The 20204-nt window shown below is 43.7% G+C and overlaps 1 protein-coding gene across 3 annotated transcripts in view; it reads right to left on the bottom strand.

Moving 5' to 3' along the window:
* ABCC4 (ATP binding cassette subfamily C member 4) overlaps positions 1–20204 on the bottom strand; it is a 260432-nt gene that overhangs the window by 80840 nt on the left and 159388 nt on the right. For all 3 annotated transcript variants that reach the window (XM_019444076.2, XM_019444075.2, XM_019444077.2), the window contains one exon: positions 10474–10553. In XM_019444076.2, coding sequence (XP_019299621.2) covers positions 10474–10553 — 80 coding nt within the window. The remainder of the gene's footprint in view (positions 1–10473; positions 10554–20204) is intronic.

Here is a 20204-nt window from a genome sequence, read left to right as displayed (position 1 = left end):
AAGACCACAAAAAGGAGACCGAAATCTGAAACATTAAGATCCTTTCCAGGAAGTAGCCAAGGGCACAATTCATAGGCAACCTCCCAGCACATGCAACAACACGAACCACATTATCACCCTTGTTGATCTTCAGTAAAATCCACCAAATGGGAATAACATGTTCAAAGGAGATAGATGTCCTTGTCGCCCTTAGAATTACATGGTGAGCGGCCACTTTCCTGCTCAAAGACTTTGTATGGGGCCAAGGGTTCACAGGTTCAAATATAAATTCCTCAGACAAGTTTTCCAGGTTCCCTTAAACTGCAGACCATGATTCACAGAGAGCCCTACATAAAACCCTCTGTTACAATCACAAACATTATTTTCCTTGCCTTACAGTTTAAGATGTACATCCAGCTACTTGATTTGAAAGGGTTGCTAATCAATAACATGACTGCTCCTTGAGGGTATATGTGCATTTATATTTACACACGTACACACACCAGATAAAGCATAGACAAGCTCTGTTGCCTGAAATCAAGTAGACCAGAACTCTTATCTTCACAGAAGAGAATGCTATTGCCTCCATTATCAAATCTTAAAATTGAGAGTTTAGATCCTTAAGTATTCAAAATGTAAATTTGCTACTTGGACATTCGGTTAAATTAACTATAAAGTATTTATTTTTTACATGTAAATGATAAACTTATTACATTCAGTGTATACACTTCTAGTGTTTAAATTTAACAACTTAACTTTTAACTAGATTTGTGTCATTGTCTATAAGGAATGTATTTCTAACCCCTAGTACTAGCACAGTATAAAATCACCTGTTGTTCACTGTTTTAATGTAAAGTTAAGCTTCTGTTTTGCAACAAAATCTTAAGAAATGCTCCTTTGTTTTCATCATAGCCGATTACTTTTCCTGGTTTACATAACAGTACTCCAGAGCTACGTATATCACAACCCAAACAAATGTGCATTAAAATGTGTAAATATTGTATCTTCTACTTCATGATGCTCACACCTAAAACATAGTCACAACTTCTCCTATACTTGTATTTGAAATCAGGTTTATCATTAGCTAAGGAATAAAGTTCTTGAAAATAGCAGCTCTCAGTCTGGATTTTACAACCAGCAAAAATTTGAAAAAGCATTCATGAAGGAGGAAAGTGATTTGTCCATCTTTAATTCTAAAGAAAAAAGAGGGGCGCCTGGGCAGCTCAGTTGGTTGAGCATCTAACTCTTGATTTCAGCTCAGGTCATGATCCCAGGGTCATGGGATCGAGCCCCGTGTCAGACTCCACACAGAGCATGGAGCCTGCTTAAGATTCTCTCTGGCTCTTGTTCACACGTGCTAAAGATAGAAAAGAGAGAGAGAGAGAGAGAGAGAGAAGGCCAGCACCACAATTTCAAAAGATTTACATCTCAAATACCATGGGATCACATTACATGAGCACTTTTACGACTTTTGTTGAAGAGGCAGCATAGGCACCAGATGACAAATAATTTAATTATTATTAGAGATTCCACCTGGAATCTCCCTCATTGAGAAGAGTCTGATGTGATCAAAACACAGGAAGGGGAACTCTGCTTCTCCTTCATGAACATAAACGAGTATAACTCAATAATATAAAAATAAAAGCCTCAAAGTGATCGCTTACTAGATGTGTGATCCTGGACGAATTATGTAACTCCTCTGGGCCTCATTTCCCTCATCTGTGAGAACAGCACAATAACTGTACATAACTCATGGAGTTGCCAGAAAGATGACAGATTATACAAATAAAAGATCTGAAACAAGTTTGGGCACCCAGGAAGGAGTCTCTAAACATTAGCTAGGATTAATGTTATTTCCAGGTCATTTGGACTACCTATCACCTTTTGTACTGACTTTACACCTTCTGGCTAAGAGCCACTCGACTATATTTAAAAAACAAAATGTCCGAAAGAGAAAAACAGAAAATTCAGCTTTGCAGGGTGGGGAAGAATCCTACACCATCCTTTTTCTTTTTTCCATGTTACCTCAGCTAGGGGCAACCTGGTGCTTGAGAGCCACTGCCCTAAAAAGGGTAGGCTGCTGGAAAGATAAGAGGTCCACGCTGACTACAGAGAACCACTTTCCTATTTGGGGAATAACTCAATACAGTTTTCATGACTTGAATGAAATACAAAGTGCTGATCTGCCTCAGTTCCTGAAGCTGTGCTGAGCATGAGAGAATGCCATGAAATACAGGCTTAGAGCCTTGCCTTTAAGGGATTATGCATATTTTGATGACTTAAAACATTAGAAAAAATATTTGAGCCTCATGATTAGCATCAAATATACATTTTTTTCAATTTTGAAGTATGAGCATGATGTCCCTCCTCTGTTTATAATATTCCAGTGGTTTCCTGTTGCATCCAGAAGAGAACCCGAACCTCTTAACCTATGGAGTCCAGTTCTGCCTAGGTCTCAAGTGCCCTCTTGCCTACGTCTCCACTCTGTTCACTGCCTGGCTTTCTCTTTACCTGGGAACATGCCACTTTGCTCCCATCTTGAGCATCTGCGCATGTTTCTTTTCCTGAGCACACACTCTGCCCATCTGCTTCCAGGTCTTTTCTGCATGGCTGTTTCCTTCATACTTTCCAAACTCAAACATCACCACTTCCTTGCTCACCATGTCCCAACAGTCCTGGAAGTCACCTGCAAAGACTTCCCATTCCTTAATGCACTAGGAGATTATTATAATTGCCTTATAAACTTAACTGTTTACCATCTGTCTTTTGCAGTGGAATGTAAACTCCTGGAAGCCAATGCCCGATTCACTCCTCTACACACCAGTGCCTAGAAAAGTGGCTGGTACACAGGAAGTACTAACTGACCGAGTGGAAGTGAGGTCGTAATGCAATTTGCTCAGCACTGCACTTGGCCACGGTTCGAGGATCCCAGCTTCTTCAGAGGGGATAGGGATAGTTTTATTGCAGAACAAAGTGCCCAAGGAAAGCTTCGCTAATAGGAAGAAGAGACTTTTGATGGTCCGTGAAGAATGAAGACGGTCTATTTGAGGTTGCATCCAAGGTGTATATGTAACACATAGAAGAGCATCAATAGTCCTCCTGGCAGGCATGTAGAATTCCCTTCCAGGAGTTGTAGAGAGATTAAACTTAATACCTAGGAGATGGGAATCGTACTCTCTAGGCCTGAGCTCCGCTGTCATACAAATCACCAGCAAACAAAGCAAAACAAACCTATTCAGATATATATTCCGAGACAGCACTGCGGTGTGAGGAAAGGGTGTGAACCCCTGTTCCCACGTTGGGCATGGCCCGTCTTAGAGGAAAATGAAATCCAGTTATCCCTTGAAGGGTCTTACCCTTCTATGACATATTAGAGTCTTTGGTTCAGAGAAGAAAATACATGAAGTTCTGAAATAAGCAAATACACTGGCATCTGAAAGCAAAGAACAAAGGTATCTGCTTATCTCCGAAGACCACGGGCAGGTTAATCTATGTATCACAGTATTCATGAGGCATATTCATGAGGCAAAGACAGAAGAAAACAAATAATCAAAGATGGGTCTTTTTTATAACTACGAAATGTTAAATTAAGATCTCATTTAAGGGAGTGAGAAGGAACTAGCTGAGGAAAAGGATACAGAATAAACACTTTAAAGTAATAAAAGTTATTAAAATGATCAAGTATCTCTCAAGGCTTATCAAATATACCAAGGATGAACAGAACTGTCAGAAAGGAGTCGAACACCCTTGGCACTAACTTTATCCTTTCAAACAAAGCTAAGCAACTGCCTTCCAGCTCCTATCTCTTCCTGAGCTCAGGCTCAGGTCCCACATGGGCACTCACTTCCAGAAGCATTCCTGCTCCACCACCCACAGGAGCCTCTTCCTCTCTGATGGAGGGTCACTTCCTGAAAGCTCAGGTGAGCTCCTGGACCTAACAGCTTGCCTCCCAGGACTTCCTCTGAGGCACTCGGCAAAATTAGCATTCCAAACTCAGCCAAGGATGAATTTTTGGACAGCTCCCTCTCCTGGGGGTGGGTGGTGGGGGTTGGGGAGGGCTGGAGGAGAGCCATGAGGGCAGGGCCTCACGCCTACTCGCCTCTGTATCTCAAGACCTCGAATCTAACCCCTGGTTATCAGTGGGGATGGGGGGGGGGGGGATGTTGGGATGAAGAGATACACTACCCCCCATAGCACCCACATAAGCCATAAAACCCAAACAACCTAGCAACACTGAGCAAACTCCTTCAAAAACAGCTTGCTCTTATGTCAACTTCCTCTCCTCTGACTTACAGGCTTTGCAATCTGGCCTCCTTCTATCCTGAACCTTCTCCAGCTGCTCCTTGGACTCCTAATCGTCAAATCCAACTGACTGCTTTCTGCTTCCTCACCTCCTCCTTTGCACTGAACACACCTGTCTTCTTTTGGTTTTCCAGCACCAATTTTCCTCCTTTCTCCCTCACTGTTTCATTCTGTGTCTCGTCTGTCTGCGTTCTCTTCTCTGCCTTTCTCTTTAAGTATTAAGGTTTCCATAAGGTCTGGTCTTGGCCCTTAAAAATGCTTCACTCTCTCTGGGCAATCTTATCCACCCACCCCCCCACCCCCCCCATCAATGACCTACTCAGAGAAGAATACACAGGCTCTATGCTCATGCCAGGTCTTAAACACCAGGCTCACACCCCCAACTATCTGCAGGATGCCCCCACCTGGATGTCCCAGAACTCTTCCTAAGATAAGTGAACTGAAAATTGCAGACAAGGACTGGAAATCAGACTGGTCTCACGCTAAAGCTTTATCCTCTCTCCTACACAGTCTCCCTCCTTTTATAAGGTCACACAGCGTTGTAACTGCTGAACTTCGGTCTCTCCCAAGAGAATGTGCCTCATGGAAGACAGGAATTAAACGGGTTTGTTTTTTTTTTGAAGTTTTATTTTTGAGAGAGAGCAAGAGTGAGCAAGCGCGGGGGGGGGGGGGCAAAGGGAGAGGGGGACAGAGGATCTGAAGTGGGCTCCATGTTCACAGCAGAGAGCATGATGTGGGGTTTGAACTCACGAACCGTGAGGTGATGACCTGAGCCGAAGTCGGACATTTAACTAAGCCACTCAGGTGACCCTGGAGGACAGGAATTAAATGTCATTCAGTTCCACAACCAAGCCCAGCAGGTGCATGGCATGTTGAACATGGGAAGTGCTGGCCAAATGAAGGCAGACACAGATTCCATCTTTGTCAGCACATGGTAGGAGCTCAATAAAAGATGGGGTGGAGAAAACAAAAAGGAAGACATGTTACAGGAATGAGAAAATATGGTAGAATTACAAATCTGCACACCACAGACACATAGTAAGAAACAATGTTTCCCTTTTGGGACAAACAGTCAAGATTCTCCATTATGTATCTAGTTGCACATATGTTCACAAAACAACAGATCTGCACAAATATTACACCTGTGTATTCAAAATCATTAAAAATTAATTTGTCATTAATTAAAACTTAAATGTTATTAGAATATTAAAAATATTACATATTTTCTTGGTACCTTTATTAATTAATCATTGTTTTAAGAAAATTAAAGACTAGGGGCACCTGGGTGGCTCAGTCAGTTGAGCATCCAACTCTTGATTTCAGCTCAAGTCATGATCCCAAGGTCATGGGACTGAGCCCTACATCAGGCTCTGTGCTGAGTGTGGAGCCTGCTTAAGATTCTCTCCCTCTCTCCCTCTCTCTCTCTCTCTCATTCCATCCCTCTGCCCTGCTTCCAGTTTGCATTCTCTAATAAGAAAGAAAGAAAGAAAGAAAGAAAGAAAGAAAGAAAGAAAGAAAGAAAGAAAAAGAAAATTAAAGACTAGATTTATGCTGCTGGTATTTGTGCTATGGCATTAGGAAGTCAGCCAAACACTCAAAAATGGACATTTTAATCACTACCTCTATGCTTTTGTTTACCCAAATACATCACGTTTTGAAGGCCAAAGTCCTATTCATCATTGATTTGTCATGTCTGAGGTCTAGATGAAGATCTTGACACTATTTGTATTTTGATCCCTATTTTTGTAAAGACATGTAGTTTTAACATGTGAAGAACTATATCTGGCTTGATAGATTACTTGGTTTTAAAAATATCGTTAATACTCAAAGCTGTTACAATTTTCATGAAAGCGAATAAACAAAACGTGTCTGAACAACACTGGTAAGCCAGATGTGCCCTGCCAGCCATTGGCTAACTTATCTGATAAGCCCAGGGCAACCCTGAGGTAACCTGCAGACTGCTGTTATTTTGGATTGTAGGAATCATTTATTTCCTACAATGTACTCAGAAATTTACCTCACTTCTGGCCCAGCCTTCCAAAATAGAAGGTCGACAATCGAACTTTCTTCATTCACTACCGTTCCGTGCCCAGGTCAGTTCGGGCTCCCAAATCCCACACAGGAACCCCACTCTAACACAGGACAACAGGAAATGACATACAATTTCAAAATCCAAGGTGTCACAGTCTCCCACGAGCTGGATTAGGAACAGCTAACTATCCAAACAAAACAAAACAAAAAATAAAAAAATAAACAAAACCCTACAAATATTTACACAAATATAAATCTTTTGTTGAAGTCCAAGGGACAAAGTTAGGAAAATAAGCTCTACCTGGTCAGCAAATATACTCAGGTTTTAAACAGAATTGTCTTATCTCATGGGTAATAAAATCTGCCCCTGATTTCTGACCTGCTTCTACAGAGTATTACTGACTCCAGCCACCACGGCTCAAATGGATGGTTCTGTTCTCCCGTCTCTCCCCAGTTTCTCAGCATCAGACTCCATTGGAAAAACAATGAAGTTCTAACCCAATGGTTCACATTTCTGAACTCTTGATTACAAAACCAACAAAACTATCATTGTCTTACAGAAAAAGCAATCAAACATGCGTAATATGGATTAAAAAGCTCACATGGATAACTGTAATCACATTATTTCTATATCGATTTGATTTTAACTCTCCAAAAAATGCATGATCATATACGTATCTTTAGTAAGGGGGAAACACACACACACACTGCACAAGACAGTCTTAATCTGAATATTCTGATAAGTGGAAAGCTTAACTCCCTATTCAGGAAGGTATCTCAGTTTTAGATTTCAGTTTGCGTTCTATTCGTTACTATGTAAATCCTGCCAAGTTCTTTCTGGCTCCGGAATACCTGATGTAGAGGATATGCAGACTGGGAAGGCCCACAGTCTGCAAGATAATACCAAGGGGAACTTCTTGACAAGGAAATTCCCAATCCTTTTAAAACTCAACCGTTTCAATTAAACTCACCTGTTACATTCGGAAAGACTCAGGATCTGTGAGCTTCTGTGAGCTTCCCCAGGGCTGCCACAGTCAGAACATTTTTACCCAAAGAACCAGATGTGAGACATTAAAACCGGGGGCGGGGGGGGGGGGGGGGGGGGGGCTTCCCAGTGCCAGGAGCTGATTCTGCTACTGACATCAGAAACAAAGGCAACAAGGCAACGTCCTAGTATCTCAGTTCCGAAAGAGGCTAATGAAACTCTTTAGAAGAGTTTCTAAAGAGGTCTGAAAGTTGTTTCCCTTTTAGATTCCCATGCAATTGGGAAGGTGCCGCTGTTCACACAGGTAATATTCGTGATAACCTGTATGTTTTCCCTAATACTTAAAACTTTTAAATTTCTCAGAGGACTGAGTCAACGTAGGTAAAATTTCCTTTAAAAAACTGTCACCCACCTGAGAAAGGCCAAACAAAAACCAGATAAACTACTTAAGCAACGCCACGAGGTGAGTCAAACTGATTGTCATTTTGACCTTGCTTTGCTTTTAATTCAGGAGCCTATTTAGAAATGTAACAAGCAACCCTCTTCATTCGGCTCAGCTAGCAGAGCTAATAGGCTTCTAATTAATTTCCAGAAGATTGCTGTTATAACTAACAGGTTTTAAACATTTGGTTGATTGGGGAAAATGAATTGAATATAATGTATTTGATTTGGAAAATTAGTTTTCATTCTATGTGCTTACCCTAATAGTGTTTATTTTAACTTTACATGATTCCATTAAGAGTCTCAGAACACCACTGGGTTGTTTTTATCCTTACAGAGTCCTAACCAACTTAAAAAAAAAAAAAGTAATCAATTTACATTTTGATTTTTGTTGGCCTTTATTTGAGGGCAGGTTAAATTCATTTTTGTGGCTTTAATAAAAAAAAAAAAATCTTCGCTTGCTAATATAGCAACGGGCCCAAATACTTCAAAATGATCCTAGTGATACCTCAGTCAAAAGTCTGCTCATCGCATGCAAATCCTTTGGAGAAAGGCCTCTGCACACAAAGTAAGATGAACCAGTTACTGCATTGTTTATGAAGTTTCCCTTGATTCCTCCTGACAACCATTTAAACAATGAATGTTGGGAAATGTCCCTCAAAGAATCAACAACAATGGCAGGGATCAGAGCTTTTATATTTAGCTAATACTATTTTTAAAAGGAGAAAATATTTCTTCCTGAAGGGATTATGGGAAGCCTTATTAAAGACACCTGCAAACAAAACAAGTGACAATAGATCTTTATCATAATTGATAACTGAGTTATCCTTTAGACAAAACTCCTTTCTTGGAGACAATAACATCGAGATTTACCTCTGCTATTAGAGTCAAGAAATCAGCTAATCGGGACTACTGGTATTCCACCAGGATAAGTCTCACCAAGATTAAGTGAGCAGATAATAAAAAGGCCCTTGTCTCTCTGGTTAAAGAGAAGTACAACGAGATTAGAATTTTCTGAGGCTGCTCAGAATGTTTTATAATGAACTCAGGTGGCATCGATCCCTGTGTCTCCATATATCATTCAGAAAGAGGTGGGTGACTCTAATTATGAGGACTAACTATGTGCTGAGCACGCAGTGGGACAGCCCGCTTTTGCAAACTCGGCCTCTGCCTTAACTTGCACTTGCAAAGAAACAGAATCTTTCCCCAGATCTTCTCAAAGCGATAAACAATCTCTGTCAAAATGTGACTCTGTTTTAGTGAGAGATTGCTTCTTGGGGATAAATTACACAGCAAAACCCAGCAGGGCACATTTATACAATAAGCTTGCAGAAGAGGGAAGGAAAAATCAGAGATCCTCGCAGTAAAAGTACTCTGCCTCGGAGTCTCCTTTCTTCACACCAGTAACAGCGCACGTCTTTCCTCGTTGGCTACACTGTTTGCAGGCAGATATTCACTGCTCCATTTCCCCTGTGACTCACAGAAATGCCTGTGGTCATTTCGGGCCTATTACTGATTTTTATGACATAGCTAATTTTCCAAATTAAGTAATTCTGGCTCCTTTTATAACAATGGCTCCAGAAAAATCCCTAAGTTTTGACTGGAAGCGCATCTGGGCATTGAAAAAAAAGTGTGGGGAAGGGGGGGGGCGGTTGGGGGGGGGGAGGAGGAACCATCAGGATGAAGCGATAATTGCAGACCTCAGTGGTAGCATTTCTACTTCCTGGCCTTACAATGAGTTCATCATTAGACCACTGAGGAGAGTGAAACACAAGGTCATGAAGTATTAGCAACAGCAGCAGCAATTTTAGAAAATGTGCATGCAGTTGTTGATAAAAGCACTTCATTTAAAAAAACAAAAAAAACCCTTGGAAATGAAGAAGAAAGTCCCCTGGCCTGAATCACTGAAAAGTAGACAGAATTAAACAGCAGGAAAAGCATCCCATGTGTGCAGCAATACTGAGCAAGCAGATGAGGCATGAGATGACCCAACATACTTCTTCAGAACCTCAAGTTCACAGACAAAACAAATGCTGTAGAGAAGGTATTTGCAGGATTGCTGGGTTTAAAACACACACATATACATACACACCTTAAGACTTAGCACAATCAGCGTGTGAAAGAAAAGCTGCCTAGAAAAACAAGAAGGACATTTTCTGAGATGACTCTGATCCTGTACTCAAATTATTGGCTTAAATGTACTTGCCTTTAAAGGCTTTGTATCTACAATAACTGCTCTCTATTGTCCTTGCTAACGAAGTATTATTTTCACCTTATTATTACTAATCTTTTCTTTGTCAGTAACCACACCTGGTTTTATCCCCCAAAAACGGTGCAGTAAGTATTTGTCCTTTGTGGTAATACAATGCATAATTTAGTTAATCTAGGCTATCTTTCCGTGCGAGGTGACTGTTTCTATATTATGAAATGTGTTCACGGTCGAGTGAGATCCATGCCAGATGCCTGGAAGGCAGACGGAGAGCCGCTTACCAAGCTTGTAGCTGCTTCGAACCCACCTTGACATGACTCTGTAGCCGCTCCTACACCCGGGGTATTACTCATGTGAACTTGGCCTCCGAATCAGAGCCACACCTTCCTCTTACCGCCACGGCCTTTACGAAGATAACGCCACTTCATCAGGCCGAAGGGCCCACCCACGGCCCCCAAGGAAAGGACTGGAAAAAACAGGAACTGCAGTTCCCATGCGAGAACTTGGGTGTCACTGCCAGCATTACCTGAATGAAGTCCAGAAACGTCAGGGGCAGCAAGTCGTCCATGTGCCCGATGTCTTTGGAGAAGCGGTTCAAAATCCCTCCTACAACAACAGGACGCGAGACATTACTCACTTCCCCAGGCCGGCCCTTTAAGAGAAACGATTCACAGGCAAGTCAAAACATTTGAAACATATATGTATTTAATGTATCACGCATTCATACGAAATAAGCCAATGTCAGCGGTGAAGAAAAAGAAAACAGGATGATACCCAAAGAAAAACAAAAATACCACCAACGGCAGTGGGCAGGGAGTTGAAATTTGGCCGACTTTTGATAAAATGGAGGGGAAAAAAACGTTACAGCGGTACAGGGAAGGGTTGGTGGATTTTAGAACATTCCCTCCTTTTAGATGCCATCTAGGATGCCCATTCGGGGGCTGAGTTGGTAAATAAACAATTGCAAAATACATAAACTGACCCCCAATTGTTATACTAATTTTGCTTTAGTAATCAGAATTTTGCTAAGTGGTAGTTTTTAAACAGATGTAATTATAACCTCTCTTTTTTTCCCCCTCAGGATGGTTCACAGCATCTCACGTTTTGGCAAATGTTGGAATCCTGCCATTCCCCGGTTGTGAGTTTTCTACTAGGATTATAAGTCGCTATTTTCTGAGGTACACCAAGTGTGACACAGACTCCTTCTTAGATTTCCAACACAACCAGAGGAACGTAGGCAGGAAAGAAGAAATATTACTTAATGATTAAAGGTGGTTTCTTATTACTCATTGTATATCCCTTCTCAGAATCCATGAGAACAGGACATCCTAAAGGCTTGAGAACTGGAATGTGAGAACAAACTTTCAATAAATATCTAGTCTTTTAAATGATAAGATTTTAAAGAAATGGAAGCTACACACACACACACACACACACACACACACACACACACAGCCTATTTTGGTGTAAGCAATTCCTGAGAAATGCGTTTGTCTAGATCCCTGAACTTCTTTTGTACTGGAGGCTTCAGGAAGCCAGCCTGCAGGGGAGATGTGTCAGAAGTGACTTCCTCCCGGGCCCTTCATACTAAGCTACAACTGGACGCTGAATGGCCAGAGGCTGGCAGCCGAGCCTCCACTGCCAGGAAGCAGGGAAGCCCAGGGTCACTCAAGCAAAGAGCTGGAACAACTGAAGGCTTCACTAGGCCACCGTGACACTCCCAGGCCTCCATTTTCCTGACTCAGGTGTAGGAAATACAGACTCCAGAAAACAGCTTCTTATGGTGACACTTTTGGTAGGCTGGGTGACAGCTTTTCTGAGCCTCTAACAATACCTCCTTGAGAGGGTGATTCTGAGGATTAAATGGGCTCATGCATGTGAAAGAACCTAGTCGCAATGCCAGGTACATTATCAGGTGCTCAAAACAAAACACCAAGGTAAGAGAATTGCTGTTACCCACAGGATCGGCAGCTAGTCTCCTGAGAAAGTCTGACAACCAGGCACTGTCAGGTCAACCTGTTAAAATGCACATTCAGTAGCTTCAGGCTGGAGCTGAAGATTCTGCGTTTCTAGCTCACTTGGCGGGGTGGGGGGTGACGCCCTTGTTGCTGCTCTCCAGACCACACTTTGAGGGGCCAAAGGTTAAGTGGTTGTTTGACCAGTTGTGCTTTAGAAACATTAAAATTAGACGGGCAATTTCCCACATATTCTTACAGATTTTGTGGACTACCTAGTTATTTTTTAACTTCCCAAAGTATCAATACCAAGATAAGAAAAACACACATCTAAAAACGTTAAAAGACACAGTTTAAAACACTGGTAATTTCTTCAAAGGAAAAGTACCGCTTTTCAACATAGTCAGGACTCAGAACACTGCAAAAGTATGGTTCAGCTTAAAAAATACTGAAACCAATGGGGTGCCTGGGTGGCTCAGTCGGTTGAGCGTCCGGCTTCGGCTCAGGTCACAATCTCGCGGTCCGTGAGTTCGAGCCCCGCGTCGGGCTCTGTGCTAACGGCTCAGAGCCTGGAGCCTGTTTCGGATTCTGTGTCTCCCTCTCTCTCTGCCCCTCCCCTGTTCATGCTCTGTCTCTGTCTCAAAAATAAATAAACGTTAAAAAAATTTTTTTAAAAATACTGAAACCAATACTCAAGTTGTTGTTGTTGTTGTTGTTTTTAAGATGAAAAAGCAACAGAGATGAATGATATGTAAAAATCATCCCCTTTACCTTCTACCAGAAGCAGGAGTCTTAGGGTCTGAGAGAACCATGATTGGCGCACAGCATAAAATACAAGGAGAACACAAACAACCGGGAAAAACCAACTCTCCCAACACAGCTACTACAATAAGTGAACTGAACTGGATGTCAAAGACTGTCAAAACCCTAAACTCTCATTCACCAGGAGGCAGAGTCCAGAAAATGTGAGATTAGAAGAGTCAATAAATTACTTCCTTGCTCCAAGAAACAATTAATGGGACAAATGGTGTTTGCAGACTATTTCATCTGGCCCTGCCATAGACTGTTACAGTCAGAGCTGTGATTTCAAGTTCATGGCCTCATAGTTCTAAACTTTTCTCAAAGGTCCCCAAATCAAATCCGTATGATGAATTCCCTTCACACACATGCCATGCCTCTGCATCCAAATGGCATCTGGCCTGCTGGAACATCTCCAGGGATGTAGAGGGAAGGGGGATTCATGATAAGGAAGGGGAGCCCAATCCATTTTCAGATTCTATTCTGTTAGGCAGGGCTTTCTTACATTAAACCGAATCTTGCCTTCCTAGAACATGCAACCCTCTGCTTATTCTGCTCTTAGAACCACATGGAATGAATCTAATTTCTCTTGACATGACAGCCCTTCAAATGCTCGCAGAAAGTTACTCATATCCTTTCCAGAGTGAGTCCCCGGTGCCTCAATTAGTCCTCATACAGCACAGTGTCCCATCTTGGCCATCGTGTCCTGCCCAGACTCAGATGGCCGGTCTCAGTGAATGCCTTGTGCCCATGATTAAAATCAATAGCTCAGGCATCATTTGATTACCTTGGGGCAGACTCATAACACCATCTTCCCTACTCTGCACAGGATAAATAACCTATCTTGAGGCCAACAAGCACAGTCCACTCTGGTGGCCAGATCGCATCTTAGACTCACATATAATGAAAATCCACATTGCACAGGTAAATTCGGGAGAACAACTGGGCAGTATGTATGAACAACTTTAAGAGTGCATCCCTTGCCTGGGTGGCTCTGTCGGTGAGACATCTGACTTCGGCTCAGGTCATGATCTCATGGTTTGTGGGTTCAAGCCCAACGTGAGGCTCTGTGCTGACAGCTCAGAGCCTGGATGGAGCCTACTTCAGAATCTGTGTCTCCCTCTGTCTCTGCCCCTCCCCTGCTTGCACTCTCTCTCTCTCTCTCAAAAATAAAATAAACATTAAAAAATTTTTTTCTTTAAAGAATGGATCCCTTATGACCTAGAAATTCCATTTCCAGGGAGTGAATAAAAAATGCATCAAATATGTTCAATGTGGGTTATTCAGCAAGTGAGAAGTAGGAACTTGAACAGTAAGTCTGAAACAAGTGTTTAATGTATTATGTGCAATTTAAATTTTTTTTATCAGTGCTCTTTTTCTACAGTGACTATGTATGACTTGTGTAAGGAAGTAAGTTGGGGAGGGGAGAGAAAGGCTGGGAACAAAGGGCGGGGTGGGCAGAGACCTCCCTTGAAGTCCACACCACCAGAGAACCAACCAGGGTCCTCCTAACTGTTCTGTCCATAAGACAGGAACTCATGGAACAGGTCATCAAACTTGTCCAAATACAAATTTTTAGCGAATCTTATTTTAAGAATGGATTCTACAGTCTGAAGTGGAGTCAACCACCTATTAGTCAGTGGAGTTCTGACATCTCTGCCATACCCAGGATACCTCAGCCTCCTTATAACCAAACTATAATGTGAAACTTCGAAGCTCCCAGGTCTAATGTGGGCCCTATTCTTTTCATGTGTTCTTTTTAATTTTTTTTAATATTTATTTTTGAGAGACAAACAGCATGAGCGGAAGGAGGGCAGGGCAAGAGGGAGGGAGACACAGAATCTGAAGCAGGCTCCAGGCTCCGAGCTTTCACCACAGAACCATGAACTGTGAGATCATGACCCGAGCTGAAGTTGGATGCTTCAATGACTGAACCACACAGGCACTTCTTTTTATTTTTTTAAACAAAAAAAGGCATGTTTAGGTATCATAAAATATTGAGATTTATTGAGGTATATATTTTACATCAAATAATATTCACCCGTTTCAGGAATACAATTCAATGAATTTAAGTAATGTTACTGAGAAATACAACCATCGCCAAAGATTAGCTTGAAAACATTTTTGTTCCCCTAGTAAGATCCCTCATGCCATTTACAATGACTTCCTGTTCCCACTCCTAGCCTCAAGCAACAACTAAATCTACTTTCTTTCTCTATAAATTTGCCTTTGGGGGACATTTCATACAAATGGAATCATACCGTATGTTGTCTCTTGTGTCTGAATTCTTTTACTGAGCCCAACATTTCTGGGTCCATCCATGCTACACAGTATGTCAGTAGTTCCCTCTTTTTTTTTTTTTTAATGTTTATTTTTGAGAGAGACAGAGAGATTGTGTGAAGGAGGGGCTGAGAGAGAGGGAGACAGAAGATCTGAAGCAGGCTCTGAACTAACAGCAAAGAGCTCGATGTGGGGCTCAAACCCACAAACTGCGAGACCGTGACCTGAGCCAAAACCAAGAGTCAGGATAGTTAACCAACTGAGCCACCCAGGTGCCTCAGTAGTTCCTTTCTTCTGATCTGTATTCTTTGGCACCGAAGTGGTCACGAACATTGGCACAGAAGGCCCCATCAGGCCATGCCACACCTGACCTAAAGGGTGAAAGTAGTTGTGTTTCATGAGGAGCTCTTGGATATTTGAACTTCTTTCCAGTGCTCATGTGTAGCTTCATGGAAAACTCTAGAACCTAATTATTTGGATAAAAAACGGCCACTGGTTGAATAGCCCTGCGGAGTCAGAAACGAGGAGCGCTGGGTCTGGGCCGGCTTATGAGTGTGGTGGAGCGTAGAGGGTAGGGTGGGGAGGACAAGCAGAACCGCTGGCCGGTGAGAAGGGGGAGCTAGCGCCTGCAAGCAGCCTGTGGCCAAGAGAGGCCACGGTCTCTCCAAAAGGGCAGAGAGAACGGACCCGTACCTGGCAGGTACAACGCATCGCGATGGGGTGGAGACGAGCGTTCGGTGGAGCCCAGAGACGGTCCCCGGGCTGAAAACTTGTGTGCGGCATGAGGGAGCAGGACGAGCATGGACTTTCTGCATCATTCTGCACAAACCAGTGCAGCCGAGACAAGCACAAGAACAGGAGTGGGAACTAAGGAAGTTTGGGAACTCAATGTTTCCATCACCTCTGGTGTCAGAACAGGTCGTCGACACGGCGGCTGCTGCAGGAATGGCCTAAAGCGCAGCAGGAATCAGGAAACTGTCAGCGGGAAACACGCAAAGTGCTTGTCCTCTGACACCCGGTAGCCACCAGTCTTTAAGCAAGTCCTGCGGTGCCCGCTTACACACGACCCCTCATCTGTCAACAGGAGATGAGAATACTTGCCTCCACCGCACCACAGGATAAACCAGACTGTGCTTGTGAAGGTGCCCTCTCAATTGTGATGTGGCAGGGTGTTGTCCGCGTTATCAACAGGGGATTTTAGAGCTTTTAGGAGGCACGAAAGGTCACCAGGGCTAGTAATTTCCAAACCACGTCTTGTCAAGAGTCTGAGATTGCACAGAGGTGCCTGGAAGAAGGAGGTGGCAGAGGAGGCGGAAGCCAACCTCACTCAGCTCCAGACACCCCACCCTTCCCCAAGGTGCCCCTAAACAGGCTCCCTTCCATCATCTGGACACACAGACAGGGGCGGCCTTTGAAGAAAGGGTTTTGAAGCTAACAGAGATGTTCAAATCCCTACAGATGAAGCTCCTTGTGACAGAGAGGAGGACCCGCGGTCCAGCCTTGCTCAGGGTGACACTTCATAAGGGGCAGGTGTTCCTGCCAAGTCATCCTGGGATTTCCACACATCAGAAAAAGGAGATGTGACAAAGTCTACTTTTTTCTAAGGACACAGCCATGGACCACCTTTCTCTTTTCCTGGTTCTCTTCCTACACTCTACTCACTTTCCTTCTAATGACTTCCTGTTTGCTTATGCGTATCAAATCTTATCTCCACTCCTTGATCTTCCAGGGCTTCCTTGGGGCACTTGGGTGTCCTACAAAACATCTTAAATTCGACACATCTAAACTGAACAGAAGCCTTAGAGGTTGACCCACAAATCCCCACGTCCAACTTTTCCAAATTTGCCTTAGACTTCTGCCCAAACACCAGCGTGAAAACTTTTAAGTCATTTTGACTTATCTCTACCTCACATAAATTACTAGCAGGACCTAACTTTGCATTTAAAATAGTCCGATGGAGATCCTCAATTTTTTTATCTGGCAAATCCAATCTGTCAAAGCTTTTAGGAACAGCGATGCAAGAAGGGACAGAAGAGAGGAACCCTCCTGGCCTCCCATCCATCACACCCGGCTGCATTCTTGCTCTCATGGGGGCCTTCCCTCTCTCTCACTCACCCGCCAAGAAGGCCCTCCCTCCTTGCTCAGTCCCACCCATCCAAATTTCTCAGCCCTTTCTCCTCCATGAAATCCTTGCTGACAAACGCAGCTCCTAGACATGTGCCGGTCACTCGACCTCCTCCATCTTTATCGGACAGGCTCAGGAGACCTGGGCCACCCTCTCAGGAACCCGCCACAGGCCTGGCCACAGCTAACAGACCCAAGGGGCATGGGGTGACTGAGCCACTGACTAGCTGAGAACCTAGAGGCCAGAGAGAGAAGCAGGAAAGTGGGACAGACTCCTCGCCCAAGCTGAGGGGCCTGGGTACATGCAGGAGCTCCAAGACAAAGGGCCCAGCTCCTGGGAAAGTGGGATGCCTGTTTCCTTGCAATCAAACTTTTGAACTTGGGTGGACCCCGTCCCTGTCATCCCAAGCGCCCTGACTAGAACTGTCACCATAGGTCCAACGAGAGATTTGCTTACTAAAATCAGGGAAATGATAGATTTTGTAAAGTTTAATGTTCAAATTCCTAATTACCCTTTTAGGTAACAAACGCTTTATTTATTGTAATCATTTTAGCAGAACCTCTTTCACGTGAACTACAGATTTCCCGTCTTTGCCAACAAAAGATACAGAGCATAAAATACTCTTTTCTTGACAACCCAGAATTAACATTCTGAACGTCGATGGTTTGACGGTTTCTAAACACAGCGCTGTCTTCTGGGGCTGCTTCAGGTTACCTGAGACACTCTCCTGCACCCCCCGCACACCATGGTTCTAGATTACAGAGCTTTCAGCCGATACATTTTGCTGCTGTACAGAGCCTGCCTCTGACCTCCACTCTTACTTTTAGTGACGAGGACTGCGGCAACCCCGCAACCAAGCAGGGCCTGAAATAGCACTCAATACGCCCTCAGCAAAGACATAAGCAATTTTCACGGTCTAAGGCACAGTTTTTCTGACACTTTATTTGATGAGAGACTATTCCAGCTTGTTTCCAGATTCCCTCTAGAGTCTGGGGATATTCTCGGAATATCTCATAAATCCATTCAGCGGTCTAACTGCTTTCCAAGTATATTAGTCCTACATTCACAGCTAAGCTATACACCCTCTGTAAACAGAAACCACATTTCACACACGACCTATATAACAAAATGTCAAGTGCCCGGCGGGTGCCCAAACGGGATTTGCTAATAAAATGCCATAAACCCAGTGACTTTCCAACCTTTTTTCTTTTTTAAAGACAGACTCTTACACAAAAACATAAACAAATGTATAAAATAAAGGTCAGGAAAGCAGCTCACACTAAAGACAGATGGTGAGACCTGGAACCCACTCAGTGGCCTCTTCCTGCATGTCAATCAAGGGACACAATCAGAGGTTCGTTTTGGTCACGAGGGATCATACTGATGCTCTTGTCTTCTTTGAGCTATGAACATGTCAGCAAACTCACCAGGACATTGAGAGCGGATGAGTCTCTGAGTGGCATCAGATCAGAAACAGCCCAACACTCATCAGAACAATGCTTCCCAAACTTTAATCTGTACACGAATCTCCCACAGACCCGGTCAAAACGTATATTCTCAAGAGATACGGGTGCTGCCTGACATCCTGTGTTTCTAACAGTTCCCGGGTGATGCTGGTGCTGCTGGCCCATGGATCACTCTCTGAGTAACAAGGAAGAATCTGGAAAGTTCCTTCTGTCTCAAGAACCTGCGTGATAACCTTGTCACCTTTACAAGCGTAATTACTGCCCTTTTAAATTCCTTTTTTAAATGTTCGTTTTTTATTTTGAGAGAGAAAGAGAGTGTGTGTGCACCTGTGATCAGAGGAGGGGCAGAGAGAGGGGAGAAAAGGAGAGAATCCCAAGCAAGCTCCATGCTGTCAGCGCAGAACCCAACCCGGGGCCTGATCCCACAAACTGAGAGATCACGACCTGAGCCGAAAGCAAGAGCCAGACACTTAACTGACAGAGCTCCCCCCCCCCAGGCGCCCCTAAATTCCCTTCTTTACCTTCAAGAGCTAAAGACCATTTGTCTCTTTTTCTATTCACACAAATTAAATTAGAACACAGGCATCCATACGACAGGGGGTTCTGTTTTATTCACTGCTGTTTCCCCGGGGCCTGCCTGATGCCTAGCACATACAAAGCGCTTGAACATATTCTGAATGAATACATAAAACAAGTCCTTCTGCTATAAGTAACAAACCGTTTGTTTTCAAATTTCCGTCTCTTTATTTCAAGTGCTCGATATTTCACACAGTCTTTTTTGGCAGTGTTTTCCCATCTGGGGAAATTTATGTTGCAACATGAAGTGTCTGCTTTGTCATACTTGTCACTTTCCTTGTGCCGTTGTTGAACCAATTTGTCTGTGCTCCTTCAAAGGGTGTCTGAAATTTCCACTTGCAGAACGAGTTTTGGGTACAGCAATTTACAGAAGCCAACGTTGACACCAGGAAAGCACTAGAAAGTGAAGGAACCCAGTGTCTCAGAGGTAGAAGAGGGGAAGGGAATGGAGTCCACAGGGGCGGGTGGGGGGCAGCTGACAGAGAAGAAAGAGGGATGGCTGTGGAGCAGACGAACGTCACGTGAGGCCGAGGAAGCAGGTGGCAGAGAGCAGGTAGGAAGGGCGGAAGGAACATGCACACAGCAGAGGGGACACAAGGCACAGGTACGGGAAGGCCCCAAGGAAAAAGTGCTGGCCTGTCCATGGCCTCAGCTTACGGAATTTCTATAAAGCCAGGAATTTCCCCTAAGAGCTCAAAGGTAAAATCACACAAGAGACAGCATTTAATGTGAATGGCAGCCTTCAAAAGGTGTATCCTTAACCCACAGCATCTTCTTAAGGCACTGAATGTGGCACCCAAGAGGTGCCTGAGAGGGTGACTTTAACCCCACACCGAGGGAGAAGCCTACTGTTCCCTATGGATAGCTCCTCAGAGGGCCCTTCGTCCTCGTCACAGCAAATACCGGATAAACGCACCTCTAGTTGCTGGCTTTCCTCTGCCCTCCTTGACTACTTGCTTACATGCTAGGAAAAGATGAACTGAGGTCCTGGGGGCAGGTCCAAGGCGTGTCTCCTGCTCGCCCTAGTGGCAGCAGTTGAAAGAGTCAGGGAAAGGGG

This window comes from Panthera pardus, unplaced genomic scaffold (genome assembly GCF_024362965.1).
Source record: "Panthera pardus isolate Hobbes unplaced genomic scaffold, ASM2436296v1 HiC_scaffold_1, whole genome shotgun sequence".
In the NCBI taxonomy this organism is placed as follows: Eukaryota; Metazoa; Chordata; class Mammalia; order Carnivora; family Felidae; genus Panthera; species Panthera pardus.
Note: the sequence above shows the minus strand (reverse complement) of the source record. Positions and strands in the feature narration are given on the sequence as shown.